Source organism: Monopterus albus, unplaced genomic scaffold, assembly GCF_001952655.1.
Source record: "Monopterus albus unplaced genomic scaffold, M_albus_1.0 scaffold135.1, whole genome shotgun sequence".
NCBI lineage: Eukaryota > Metazoa > Chordata > Actinopteri > Synbranchiformes > Synbranchidae > Monopterus > Monopterus albus.
Genome location: NW_018128015.1, coordinates 396308 through 411391, shown reverse-complemented (window position 1 = coordinate 411391; position 15084 = coordinate 396308). Strand labels below are relative to the sequence as shown.

Here is a 15084-nt window from a genome sequence, read left to right as displayed (position 1 = left end):
CACACACACACACACACACACCCCATCGAGCTGTGATTACTCCATTTTTTGCATGCCAACCAGCTGGAATGTGATAGACAAAATCACTTTAAAACACAAAATGATGTGGCACATACAGGTATTTGCCTCAGTATTCCATGATGTATTATATCCTGTATTTACTAGTTTACCTCATTAATGTTAAACTGAAGAGAACAGTTATATATTTCATATAGTGAAAGTTTATCTAAAACACTAAGCTACTTCAATCTAACAACCCAAATGCATCGACATTTTTTGTATTAGGTAAATATACAGTTTAGCTGCAAAACTGTATTAATGATCTGTGCTAACACAGAGATCATATTCTGTAGGGTCTGTCTACATTATTCATTTTAAGCACTAGCAATTAAAATTTTAAGTGTATGTTATGTACATTGCAAAAGGTTCAAATACTGCAGTTTCTACTCTGGCCAGCAGAGGAATAACGACGGTCTCGGCATAAAAAAAAAAACAACTCCTCTTCCTCCAATTCATCATGGAATACATTCAGGCTCTATGCAACTTAAACACTTACACAATTCATAAAGTATAACAGCGCAACACAACCACAGACATTAACATTGTTCTAGCTTCACAGTATTTGAAAACTATACATCCAGCTATGGGGTGAAGTTTGGGGAGAAATTATAATCATCCCAGTGCTGCAATACATCAGTGGTTACTTATTAATTCTTGAAGATCCCCTCCCTCCCATAATCCCCTTCCTACTATATGTTGGGGTGTGAGGGGCCACCAACATGCAAAAGATGAAAGCATCTAAGTACCCCACGAAACACAACCACCCTAAACATTACAGTCGTCCTCAAGATCATGCTTTAGCACAAGAAGCCAAACAACCAGTAACAAAACGTCATTACACTGAGAAATTATTCAACGCCGATTTGATGGCTTGCGTGGTTCTGACGGCCAAAGTCACAAAAATCACAGACATAGATGTGTCGTCATAATCGAAGTCGAAGAAACGAAGATACCGACAGACTCACAGGATGTTAACCTGTGGTGCTTCTCCTTCATTTTTCTTCCACAAGGCTTAAACAATATAAAGGATTGTAAGCATCTAAAGCTTTGATATGCTCACTGATGGACGTCCATCTCACATTCACACCACAAGACCAAACTGGGAGATTCACTCCAATGTTACATCACAGCCAAGATTTTTACACATTTTTAAAATTTGGTGTGGAGACGCAGTCATGCTACATTACAGCAGACGGCTGTAATTCTCTGGTAAAGGAAACAGAAGTAACGTAATTAGACTAATTACAACAAGGTCAAAAAAAGAAGCTCATCACAGGGCAATGACAGCTGCTGAACGCAACACACATCACTGCTTCCAACTTTTCACAATGATACAAGCATGCTACCTATTCCCAGAAAAGCTGTACTTAACAGAAAATCTTGTGCTCTCCAGTGACATAATTAACAGCCTCTGCCTTGTTAAAGAATAGGAACACTGAAATAATCAGATAACTACTGTATATATATGATATGCAGCATTACACAATTATAATATGATGCATTCTAACATCAGCTGCTATTCCTTAGCTTTATGTTATCATTGTATTTAGAGAAAATATCTCTTAATGAACTTTCAACTCGGCTTTTTAAAGAACACAAAATCCATTCCATCGGTAGGATGCCATGTACCTGGCTGACAAAATTAGAAATGTGCATCTGCTCTGAAGACTGATTTCTGCGCTACACTTTCAATGTGTGCAAACTCCTCTTCCAACCAAAATTAAAGAGCAAATGCTTCACAGTGTTTCTGCAAACCTTTCTCTGTTTTTGCTTACATTTCTTTTCAGTAGTTCATCTGACAGAAAACTCAATGTATAGGTAATAAACGGAGAAAAAAACATGACGAGTTTCATTAAATCTGATTGAGATGTGGTTTTATGAATTTTCCTCCCATAATAAGGTTGCTCTGTCAGTGCCTGTCCCCCCGGGCTCTGAGCACTGCAGCTACCGCCTCCCTCCCACCCCGTCCACCAGGTTGGAGAGGGGTCCGCACCCCTGTCCCTCCCCATCGCAGGCAGACCCTTCCCCCAAGTAAAGGGTAACGTGTTCCCTGGGTAAAAGAGGTTCCCTATGTTGTGTCCCACAGTGAATGACCTGTGTAGAGAAAGAGAGGCCTCATTAGAACACAGCCACAGTTTCACATTCAACAGTAAAATCAGCAGGTTTTACAGTTGATTTTTCTACAACAACAGATTACAGAGAGGAAACTGACCCCAGTGATGAGGCGCACTGCTGTGGAAACAGTTAGACCCCGTAAAATGTTGTCAGCCGTTCCTTCAGCGGCATGGGGAACTGATCTGAGAAGCGCCTCCAGTTGTCCTCTCCCACCTGGTTCTTAAACCCATGAAGGATCTGAAATTAAACACCAGGTGACCTTCACACCAAATTACAACAGAGCACTGCTTCACAAAATAGATCTTGGCTTATCATCAGTGTCAACTGCAGACACTGCCATTCCTTCATTCGGCCACTGGGGGGCAGATGCATGGGGAAAATCTCCTAGAAGCAGCAAGTGCTTTGCATCCCAAAATATGGCTTTGTAAATGCTGAGTTTTTACTCAATTTAGTCAGTTGAACTCAGTAACATTTAATTTGTGTCTAACAGTAATTTTCAGCTTTTACCTTGTAGAACATGTCTCTGAGATCATCCTTTGGATTTATCCATGAGGCCACTGCATCACAGAAGAATATAAAATCCTGTTCCGGAGAAGAGAGGTGAGGCAACATTCAACTTCCAGAGCATTTAACAACAGTGATCACGCTACCATCTTACTGCTAGATCTCACCTGCACTACCCCTCCTGGATTTACACTGATCATAGTGCAAATTCCTCTGAATGCTGAGTCTTTCTCCTCATTGTCTCTTATATTTCGTAGAGAGGTGCACCTGACAACAGGGACGGCCAAATTTAAGATCTTATATCAAGAGAATCCTCAGTAACAATATTAGAAACTTTCATAAATCTCCTAACAGACTAATGCAAATATGCATTTATGAATCAATACACTAACATTATATGTGAGAAATAAACAATTTCTTATCAATTCCTTTCCTTACCAGTAAAAAGGTATTATACTCTATACACACACATCCATGTGAGAAGAAAACCATCTACCATGACCTGAGATAACAAGTCAAGCATGCACACAAAACAAAAATAAAACAAATCAATTTTCTTTTTTTAAACTTTAACACAACTACTCTGAGCTCGAAAAATGTTTGTCTATGAGCAGTGTGTTCAGCAAAACCTCATTTATAGCACCTTGAAAGTAATATTACTTTTGTATAAATTGACTAGAGAAGGTTTGGGGTCATTTTTGGGACAGGCACATGCAGCTGGGTGACTACTGAATGAGAAAGGGATTTAAGAAATGCTCTTTTACAGCAAAGTCTGTATCCTTTCTCTGTTGTTGAACCAGCAGGCATGTGACAAATCTGATCCCATGCATCTTTTAGGCTGTTAGCAACAGGTAACAATGACAAAAAACTAGAAATTAAACAAATTAATGTATAATACATGAAGGTGCTACTGAGGAGGAAGAAAAACAAATCACAAATAGGACCTAAAAGAGGACAGGGTTAGTCACGTGGCTGGCAATGATTACAAACTGATAAGAAGACAAAAAGACAACTGAAAAGACTTCTTTTGAGAAGGAAAGTGAGCAGAGGAGAGCAACAAGGGAGAAGGAGCAGCAACAGGAGACAGACGAGAAGAAAGCAGAGAGAAGATGAATTAAATAAAAGATTGAATAATACACACCAGGGTCTTATAAACTGCTGTAGCATGGGTGCCACCTCTTGAGGACAAACGTAACCAAGACGACCAATTGTTATTGCTAAGGTAACGCAATCACGGTTACACACCACCAAACGCCAACCAAGACATGAGCAATGAGGAGGGGAGGAGAAAAATAAAGAAAAAACAAACAACTCAGAGACATAAATCAACAGAATCTATGTATGATAATAAACAGAAGATTTCACTAGTGTTCATTATTACTGCCCCGTCGGTCGTGGGGAGGAATGTAAAATATGACACTCTAAAAAAAACATAGAACACGTTTAAGGGAGAACACATTGACAACTCTGACAGGACATTCATAGAAAAAAGGCAAACAATGGCATCTGCTTTCAGAAATCATATGGATCCAAGAGCTTTGCAGATCTAGACTGAAAGTCTTCAGCTTGATTTTAAATGTAGGTCTTAAGACACAGGCTAGCTAAGGTGTAGCATGTGTATGTGACTGGCTTAAACAAGAGCAGTTCACTTGGGTTTTCAGAGATTTCTCCCTTAAACTCACAATGTTAATTTTCCATACAAAACAGAAATTTTTTTTTTTTGTTCTTTTGAAAAGAAATGACAGATTACTCCAAGCCAACTACATGGAGGGAGACTAGTATCCAGCACAGCAGGTTCTTATGAGGCAGAGAGGAGGGAGGACCTAAGTTTAAGAGACACAAAACTATGCAACATTCTCATTAACAAACAGGCATTTATGAACAGTCCAATGACACATGCAGAAAGCAGATGGTATGCTCATTAGAGTAAAGTTCAGTGCAGGATCAGCTGATCGGCGTGCCACCGTTCACTCTGAGGATTTACTGCCACGCCCACGTTTTACTGTGGTATTACATGACTGATAAACTGGTTCTGATGGATCTCTCTTAATTAGATATACACAAGGCCAAAACATCTGAATTTGGTCATTCCCTTGGTTCACTGTTGTGTCTTCAATGTATATATTAAAGACACAACAGTGACATAATTCAGTGAGTGGTCAGATGCAACAATTTGAAGATTCTTACCAAACTAGACCGGCGGTTGTTATGATTATCATGTATCCTGCATCAAACATTGGCCATTCTTAACAACATTTAACATCTATTGGCAGATATGCATCCACATTTAAAGAACAGTAAATAAAAGCAACAAATAAACTGACAGCAAACAAACAGGAACACATCTACAGAGTCTATAGTTTTTCTGTTCATCTGTTACACTTCACCCTTGCCTGCATCGTTTTGATGAGATGAGTGACTTGGACTCATCAAATCCCAATTTCCAATTCAAGTGGTAAAAACAAGAGTAGAGTGTAACCCTTTTGTTTTTCCAAGAGTGCTCTAGGCTGGGTGCCCTACATTTAGTCATTTAAGGTGTTCTCTCAGTCAGTCATTATAGTTACTGTTTGTTCAGTACATATGTACCAAGTCTTGTACTAACAGTTCACTATGTGAGGCTGTAAACTCTAAACACACTGCCTGTGTTTTGCATTTAGTCCTGTTACAGTATGCTACAGTACCTCACCTGATGGTGCACAGTCAGTCCACATTAGTATATTCCAAGACTGGGCTCTCACACGCTTCGCTCGATTCATGAATGTCAAGAATTTCACACCAAGGCTTTCATTTAATTTGTCTCCATTTACAGGCCACGCTGCCAGGCTACAAATCAGTAAATGAACTATTCTGCATACTTTGGTGAAACCAGCGAAACCTGTAAGGCTCACAGCTTGGGAAAGGGTTTCTGGACAGAGATTAAAGGGCAGGACAGGCACCCTAGTGAGTGTGGTGAATCCTGGCTGGCTGGACCTGCGTGTGTGAGCACCTCCCTGTGTGTGTGGCAGCCTGGCTGGCCTAAGCACTGCCACCGAGTGGTACCTGTGTTCTCCAGCAGCGTCTTTGGGGTATTGGGCCTGTTAATGATCTCCACCAGCTGGTGCAGCACCATGGCAATATACGGCCGCATTTCAGGACCTATGGGTGTAGAAAGAATAAGAGGTGATGTTCACTGTGGTGACTGTGTTTTAACTGGTGCAAACTGTGGCATACTGTCTTGTGAAAGAAGTGTTAAAAGTGAGGCACTCACCCATTTGTATAGATATCTCTCCAATTGCCCACGTTGCATTGTTGCATACTGATATTAGCTCTGGGTTTAAATTAGTACCCAGTATGGGCATAAAATCAGCTGGAAGAAGGAAAGTGAATCAGCTTAGTAAGTGATTAACAACTTATTGCCAAACATTGACTGAGGATCAGCTGCACGGGACATACCGATGCACGGTTTGACGTGCTGGAAACAAGCTTTTGTCAGATCGCCCAGCAGAGCAAAAGAACTCTGTCGCACCTCTGGCATTTTGTCCTGAACGGTTGGACAGAATAACAAAAGATGAACAACACAAGTGGCTTCATCTGTTTATCAGATAACTGACATGTAATTCACTAGGACAGCTCTTCACCTGCATGCACTGGTACATGAGGGTGAGGATGTTGCTACGAGCAACCAGTTGCTCAATAGTGCCTCCCAAACCCTCGGCTAGTCCACTAAGAAGATCCAAAGCCACAATCATGAAATCTTTGTCTGGGGCCTCGTACTGGTCTGGCTGTGATTGGTGAAGCTAGAAGAGTGAGGGGAGGTAGAGAGGAGGGTAAGAGTTCAATTAAATTAACATGACTGACTGCTGAATAATCACATTATCTTCTTTTATAAGTCATGAAGTCAAGTTCTCGAGTTACAGAATCAGTTCTCTATCCTGACACTACCTTTTCCACCTATAGTTTTGGTGTTTAAACAGTTTACCTGTGCATTAAACCTGCATCAATTGATTTTTCAACACTTTAGGACAAAGCAACAAGCAAATACAGCACTGACCTATTATTACCTTATGAAGTTGACATGCCAAACAGTGACCTAGTCATGCATCCAGCAGACAGAGAGCATCATTAATACTCATCTGTAGTCTTTTTGTGTCCACCTGATGATTGTAGTTTAAGTGCCTTCTGTGGTTTTGTCACTACAAATGATTCCTTTCACATAACATGTAGTTAAAGCTGATCTAATCAATGTTGTTGTTTCAAGTTTAACCAGAAGTTAGAGGTTCAAATGTTCCGTTTTATGTAATTATAGATATGAATAAAGTGTACAGTAAGAGTGTGTCTTCATATGAGGTTTGTACACACTCACCATGGCCTGAGCGAGAGTCTTCTGGACCAGGTTGACACAGCGTTGGTACACAGGTTCACAGTAGGGCAGGAAGCCACTCTGCAGGGCGGTGGCTACTGATGACAAACACTGAGAGGAGGAGGAGACGGGAGTCCATGATCTGTCTTTCCAGTGTTTTCATCATACAGCATAAACTAGCAACTGTCACAGGCAGTAACTCACTTCTAATAAAGGGAAAAGATCTTTGTCTTCATCTTTTAGCTGGTTCCATTTCTGGATCAGTGGAGGCATCAACATTTGGATGTACTCCTGAAAAAGAAGACGCACACAGACAACTAGTGACTGGATGTAACTTCAGACATTCACCCATACAAGGTTTACAACTAAAATTAGAATGCATGAGGAATTAGTTACCTTCTAACTTGTAGGTATGATGCCTTTGACTATGACACATGAAAGTACACTTAAAACCACAAAAGTACAATGAGGAAGAATAACTAAACAGCATGTGCCAACTTGACATTCACACAGAAATGGGAAGTGAAAATGAGTCCAGATTTCGGTTCTGCATACCGGCTTATTGAGATGGTGTCCCACCGAGTCTGCCAGCGTACCTATGGCGTCATAAAGAATGAGCAGATTTTTGTGTTGGTACTTGCTGAAAGCAAACACCAGAGTGTCCAGGATAAATGCCAGGTAGGGCACCAGCTCTGTACAAGCCTCCTCCTCCAAAGTGGCAAAGGCACTGGTCGGGAGAAAGGGAAGAAGACGGTGCAGATGTGTACTGAATACAGTCTTTAGTAGCAGTTAACAGTAGGCTTGTTTTGCACGCAGACCTTTTTTTTACCCCCCCACAGACATTAAGCAGTGGACCAGAGCACAATAAGTAAACACAGCACACTTAGTTTAGCCAAGCCTCCGACTAACAAATGTCATGGCCATGCGCTCCGGCCTGCCACTTAATATGCTCCTTCAGTGGTGATCGGGTATGTTTTAGGCAACATGTCAGACATTTTAACTCGCTTGAAACGGCACCACATGAAAATGAACATCACTGCTGTAAAAAAAAAAAAAAGGGGGGGTGTAGTACAAACACTTCCTTCCTCATTTCAACAGCCCTTCACTTGTTACTGAAGCACTTATTAGTACTCGTTTGCAGTTGTGGTATAATTGTGTTCTATTTCCATATATTGTATTTATATTTCAAGAAATGACATGCACTTTAATGACTGGTATTCCCCCCCCAATTCTGGTCCAAAAATAAACCAAAATGTGACTTTTGTGCACCAGCACACACCAAGCAAAATGTCAGGAATGGCCTTGTCTCAATTACATTAAGAACTCTGGATGCACCTCAACACCTGAAAAACATCATGTACTGTAAAATTACAGGACTTTATCAGAACTTGTTGCTCACCTGCAAGCAGCCTCCTGAACACGCTTGTTGCTGTCTAGAATACGTTTGAGCAGCTCCGTCATTAGAGGCTTCAGGTAAATATCTGGTGGCTGGCTGACAACCCAGTGGGCGTAGCGGCTCAGTGTCCAGCATGTGATTGAACGCACCAGGGCCTTCTTATCAGACAAACAATGGATGAGATGAGGGATGAGCTCAGGCAGGTATGGGATCATGCCCTGCATACAGCCTGGAAACAAGGACAACAAGAGTGTCATTCCATGCAGGCCTTTCCTCGATGTGGACCTTACTCTCCCTGTTTTGTTCCCACTTTTTCCTCCTTTCTTACCTTCAGCTATAGCCCCCAGCACAAGGATGCCAGACTCCTTAACTACCCATTCAGGATGGAAGAGCAGTTCTTTGAGCAGGGGTAAAATGTGCAGCAACAGATCATTCCGGAAGACATTGGCCAACACGTCCAACGCTGCTGCTGAGCACTTACCTAATGTTGGGAGAAAGGTAGAGAGACATACAAACAGAAGAGCGCAGACAAACATACATACAGAAGTAAAAAACAAAAAAATCAAACAATTATTCTTCACTCTCACTAAAAGGAAAGGAAGAGAGCCAAAAGAAGGTACATCAATAAGGAGAAGTGTGGACAGTTCCATGTACACAGGCGCTGAACTCACGCAGGTTCCAATCTGAGATAGTATCATCATCATCTAGTTCATCATCCTCATCTTCCTCTTCCTCAATCCCATCACCCTCATGCTGCTGGGCGACTGTCCGTGAACGGTGGAAGCGTGGTCTGATGTCTTGTTCATTGTCGGGGATGGCCTCGTCTTCCTCAATGTCACCCTGGTGACCAATGTACAGGATGAAAGAAAGTCATGTACGCTGTAATTACAACATTTGATATGTGCATGGATTAATTAATTTGAAACTGTGGCTGTCATGTCTGTGATTATGTCATGTCTGAATTCTGAATTCTGTGGTAAAAGTATAAAACGCGCATGTATTTCTACACCACACAGTCACACGAACCCCTTCACTGAACTGCATGTCAACCCGAGCTCAGGGGCAACTCATCGTCTTACCTACATTGACAAACATTACACTACATAAACTGACCTTGAGCAAGATTATGTCAATCTCGGAGTACTTCATCCCATTGACAAGCACCGGCGTGAGTCTGGAGATGAACCCAAAGGAGACATTATGAGAACTAAGGGCACAATTAGATTAAGGTCCATAAGCAATCACTCAATATCTCATGTTAAAGCTGAGCTCAAGGGGGGGGGGTTCTTCATCAGCCATCCTGAGGTGAGCAAGCTGTTCTATGACTTAACCACCAAGGTTGCTATAAATCAACAGCTTTTATTATTGGCACTGCAGTGTCAGTCTGTGTATTGTGTGCACATGAGTGTATGAATTCTTACTGGGAGAGGTGTCCACAGAGCACTTCCTTACACACCGACTGCTCCGCCAGGGTAAGCCAGAACTCACAGGCCTCCAAGGCGACATTTTCATCGTGGTCCTGAGTCCTCTGCAGCATGTACTGGGAAAAAAATTCAGAGATGTAATATTTCATACTTGTTCATATAAAAAAAAAAAAAATAGTGCAACATCTGTCCACAGGATGTCATCAGGAGCGTATCAGTAAGAATGAAGCTGGTGATATTCTGGATTTTTGTTAACAAATCCCATGAAAAAACCAGAACCAGCCCCGTGTTAGTCTCTCAATACTTCTGAAAGTCCCTAAACTGGTGGTAGCGTTCCAAACAATTTCCTAAAAGGTGGAAGCTGAGTAGTGTTTAGCAAACTTTACTCAAACAGAAACATATATAATCTTTTGAAGCAAATCTATTTTTAGTACCTGGATACTGTGAATGGGACCGACTCAGATTAAACTATTGTGACCATGATCATCATAATGAAGGCACGCCACTCAGTACAAGTGTGTAGCTTGTAATAGTTTTTAAATAACATTAGTAAGGCGTCTATGGCACAGAGGAAGAAGCCATCGGGCATCTTCTACCCAGACATCACTTGTTAGTCGGATCAAGTCACTGGTGGATTTCGTCTGTTATGGGAATCATTTACAATAAGAAAAACAACTTAATAAATACAGGAACAAACGGATTTGTCCTTGTATTACAGCAGGATTTAACCAAAGCTCATTTTCCCACTCTCACGGCCTTTAGCTCCCAAAACTCAATCACCTCTATGATGTTATGCATGTGTGGCAGGAGACGGTCCAGGCGAACTTCCAGCAGCATGACGAGAGCTCTGCACACATTCTTTCTCACTTCTGGCTCCTCGTCTGTTGCCAGCGCAAACAGATTCTACACAGGATGGAAAGACATGAGCGTCAAATGTCTTCTGTGCACAATATGAAACATCAGCTGCTGCTGCTACAACAAACAGTAATTATAATATTTGTACAGCATGTTAAATACTAGATGTGTTTCAGAACAAATATGAATAGTGTGGGACCAAGTCAGTATAGTAAATATCACATTCTACCTGTGCCAACCTTAAATTTTAGTAAGTGGACTTTGAAAGAACATACTGTAGTATTTTGTTTCCAGCAGATTTTCTGCTTAATGCTGTTTCATTATTTATGACATTTTACTTTAACCTTTTTTTGCACTTGAGCTTCAAATACTTTTGTTAACCCTTTTTGATTTGATATTTTTACATAGGTTCATGCTATTACAGATAATTCAATAATAACCCCCCTTTAAAAAACATTTTACCATTTTATGTTTTATCCTCTGATTTGTTTAATAAATATGTTGAAGTACTGGGAGAGAAATCTTATTGCAGGCAAACTATCAGGCTAGTGTTCTGTTAGCTTTTAGCTCTTCTGAGCCCTAAATAAAACTAAAATAAACACTGCAAAGCTAAATCACAATGTCAGAGCAAAACCAACGACTACATAAAATATACAGTGGCACCAAATCACCCCTTGAATCTTTTCACAAGAGCATTTGACTACAACAAGATTTTAAAAGGCGTTTGACAAGTAGCTACACAATCTGCCAGCTAGAATCTGTGTGAGGCTTAGACCAGACACCGAGTGGCTGTATAATGTGACAAGCTGAGATACAAACCACAGTCTATAGTATGTGTATGAGACTGCATCACTGTCAGACTTGCCTCAATGAAAGGGTCGATGTGCAGCATAAGAGCCTGAGTCCTGCTGATGATGAACTGATTGACACAGGCAATGGCATGAGACCTGGAACACAGCAGCCACCACTTCAGAGTCATACCAATGTTTTCCTCACATGTTGCACACCATGAATGCAGCCTCTGTCTTCTTCTTTGCTCCATCTGCACTAATTTAGTCCCCAAATATGAAGAACTCTTTTGTTCAGTTAGCAGGCCTGTTGCATTACAACAAAACTCAAATTGTAAGATGATGTAGGCCTCTAGCATACCTTGTAGATAGATATAACTTTATTTACTTGTGCACACAGGTGTACTTGCTGCACAAAACATGTTCACTAGTACATGACTGAGTTAAAATATGTTAGAAATAGAGAAGTGAAGATGGGAACTAAAAATTTCATTAAATCCTAGTTTTATTCTGCACAACTAAATGACAATCATGCAAAACAGTGACGTAGCAACAGATATATTCACCAAAATGAAATAAGCTCTAATGCACAGTGATAAATCCAATAGGCTCCACTAGTAAAGGGAGTTACAGGAAGAAACTTGATACCTGATCTTAGGACTGCTGTGCTTGAAAAACTGCAAGAACTTGGGGATCATGATGTTCAGAGGTCGGTCCAGCATGTCACTGTCCAGGATCTCAGCAGAGTCCTCGCAGATCTTCTGCGCCAAAGGCCCCGGGGGGGGGGGGGGGGGGGGTGTCAACAAATACTAAGATAGGATTTCAGAACTAACAGGCAGTTAGACCGCGAGCTACTGCAGCTAATAATAATAATACTGACTGAAAGGAATTTTTCTCACATGAAATACCCAAAGGCCGAGCTGGAATGGATTTAGGTTGCTGTTTTTGGTTTTGTGTTGACACCCTGCTGTGTTCATATTTTATTTGCTCTGTAGTAAACAAATGTAATATAGTATCAGAAGCATGTACATAAGAAATGCATTGGTCACACAGAGGATCTGTTCTGCACACTGCTTAAAATATGTTGATCCTTCTCATCCATGACCTTCAATAGGATTCATCTACTTCTGCTCTAGTAACCTTCAAACAGTTGGCAAGATGTCATACTTCTCTCAGAACACACACACACACACACACACACACACACACACACACGTCTTAATGAAGGCTGCTTGACAAATGGTTAGTATGCATGCTCACGATATGCTGCAGACTTCAATGTCTCACAAAAAAAAAAGAAAAAAAAAAAAGGCAGATACAAGAAACAGCACAGCACTGACATGGATGCTGCCTGAAATGTGTTTCCATGGAAACTGTTCCCATGTCAGCATTCCTTTCAGACGAGAGATTCGCCACGGTCTCGAAAAGTGTGGAGGAGCTGAGGGGAAATAAGATGAGGATGGAAAGGAGACCGAATCAAGGTCAAGAATAAATCAAATCAAATCAAGGTCACAGAGATGAGGAGCCAAAGTACAGTTACAGTAGGGTGAATAACATCTTTAATATACAGATTACTCGACGGCACCCTGCAGGGGCACTTTTAGGAATAAAACCGGTGATTTTATTTCTGGATTATATAAAAATTAATATTAATGATGCATTAAAATGGGAAAAAAAAACTGAAGTATATGAAACGTGCTGGTGGTGTTGAAGTACGACATGCAGACCTGATGTAGATGAATCACACAAGATTTGAAATGCTCATGAACACAAATAATGGCAGCCGAATACGGTTATTTTGTAAATGTGAAAGGCGAGCTGAATTTATCAGTCGACTGACAAATTTAATCAGCAGCTATTCTGACTCAAGCAAAAGTCACAGAACTACTCGATTCTTCTGAAATGTGAAGATTTGCTGCTATTTGTGCAGATGTATATTTTCTACTGTGGGTTGGACAAAAGAAGACATCACTCTGAACTCGTTTGTGTACCCATGTGTCAACAGAGAAGGCCAGAGAAACACGAGCGGCCTTCAGACATTCCAATGATGCTGAGGGGTCTGTAATCCTCCCTTCAGGTCCTGCTGTGGAAGGTCATTAACCTCGAGAATGTAAGTTACGCAGACTCAAGTCAACCACACAGCTTCTTCAGCTCCAGAAATTCAAATCATGTGCAAATAAGCACAGAGCTGACAAAAGCGTACGCATACACAATCACTGACCCTTTGGAGCAACATCACAACACCATCGTAGCCATTTTTCAACCACCATTAATCAAAACAGCAAAACTGCTCTCAGGCAAAACCTATATAAAGCCATGCGCCAACAGTGCACTTGGTAAGACACCTGCTTGAGTCTTTTTATAGAGCCTGCATGAAGGGGTAAAGTGTGGCAGCACAGGGTGGGGGTGGGGATGGGAGCTGCAGCGCCTGAAGATACCTAGGCAGTAATCTGTTGTGCTTTTCCATATTAACTTGTGTAGCATTTGTACAATATATTAAACCATTTAAAAGAGTTATACACATTAAAAAAAAACTGAAATGTGGGATACAGATTAGGATAATGCATTACTCCAAGTCAACAGTGACACACCACCATTATACCTAGTGTGTTTCTACCCAGCCTCAGCAGACATTATGGCTACTCTTAGTGGGGGACTAGAAATTCATAACACAGTAACTTCCATTATCTGTGGTAACAGACAACACCTTCAGCAGTCTCTGGTACATTTACAAGGGCTGCTGTGTTTCAGAATTTTATTAGATTTAAGTAACAAACTGTGACTAATTACTTCACAAATCTACAGAAAATAGCACCTGCCCAGTTTTACTGCTACATATCCACAAAAGTGAAACTAAATTGTTTTTAAAGTTCAGTGGACACAAAATTCAGTTTCACACCAGGAGGAGACAGAACTCTAAGCAACGACAACCCCATGAAACCCAGCAGGTTTATTTTATTTATTGTCCTTTTAAATCTTGGTGTCATCTCTTGTAATTGCTTTCAATCCAGTTAAGTATCATTATTGTCATTAACTTTACTGGGACAATTCACCACACCCATTTCAACAGGACACACTGGTGGCTCTGCCAGGCTGTAAAAGTCTTAAAACACTTGTCAGAAACAGGATGGATGGATGGATGGAACTGTAAATAACTTCTAAAGTCCTTTCTCAATGTCACTGAGCAAAAACACGCACACCCATTATAAACTTTATAATGAAGAGCTAAAAATATTACAATCTTTTAAATCATCAGAAGGCACTTCTTTCATCCAGCACCAACAACAGACACGAAGCTTTCCAGCCTCCAAGCTGCTTTTCAAAAACACAGCAAGTCTTATGAGGAGCTGCTACATTTGCTCGCTGTTCACTCTTAAGCCACAAATACATTTCAGGATCCTCTGCCATAAATCTCAGCTTCTGAATTAGCTTTATGAAAGACTGTGGTGCCACAAGGACAGACATTTTTTCTGTCACATCTCTTCCTTAAATTTCAGATAAGACAGCTGACAGAAAGAAGTGACAAGTAATATGCTAGGATATGTTTCAAATGGCCTTCAACACAGCTGACTTTACCATGACAGTTTGATATGCTGCTCTGTT

The 15084-nt window shown here is 40.9% G+C and overlaps 1 protein-coding gene across 1 annotated transcript in view; it reads right to left on the bottom strand.

Annotated features, from left to right (window-relative positions):
• Positions 1-575: 575 nt before the first annotated feature.
• Positions 576-15084, bottom strand: part of tnpo1 (transportin 1) — an 18510-nt gene continuing 4001 nt past the window's right edge. The window contains exons 6-25 of the mRNA XM_020613596.1: positions 12130-12239; positions 11559-11640; positions 10619-10741; positions 9836-9954; positions 9528-9588; positions 9086-9254; positions 8743-8895; positions 8418-8643; positions 7574-7745; positions 7223-7309; positions 7022-7129; positions 6297-6455; positions 6112-6199; positions 5927-6025; positions 5719-5814; positions 3821-3896; positions 2847-2946; positions 2683-2757; positions 2273-2412; positions 576-2154 (exon numbers count right to left, since the gene is read on the bottom strand). Of these exons, the coding sequence (XP_020469252.1) occupies positions 2305-2412; positions 2683-2757; positions 2847-2946; positions 3821-3896; positions 5719-5814; positions 5927-6025; positions 6112-6199; positions 6297-6455; positions 7022-7129; positions 7223-7309; positions 7574-7745; positions 8418-8643; positions 8743-8895; positions 9086-9254; positions 9528-9588; positions 9836-9954; positions 10619-10741; positions 11559-11640; positions 12130-12239 (2211 nt within the window). The 3' untranslated portion in view covers positions 576-2154; positions 2273-2304. The remainder of the gene's footprint in view (positions 2155-2272; positions 2413-2682; positions 2758-2846; positions 2947-3820; positions 3897-5718; positions 5815-5926; positions 6026-6111; positions 6200-6296; positions 6456-7021; positions 7130-7222; positions 7310-7573; positions 7746-8417; positions 8644-8742; positions 8896-9085; positions 9255-9527; positions 9589-9835; positions 9955-10618; positions 10742-11558; positions 11641-12129; positions 12240-15084) is intronic.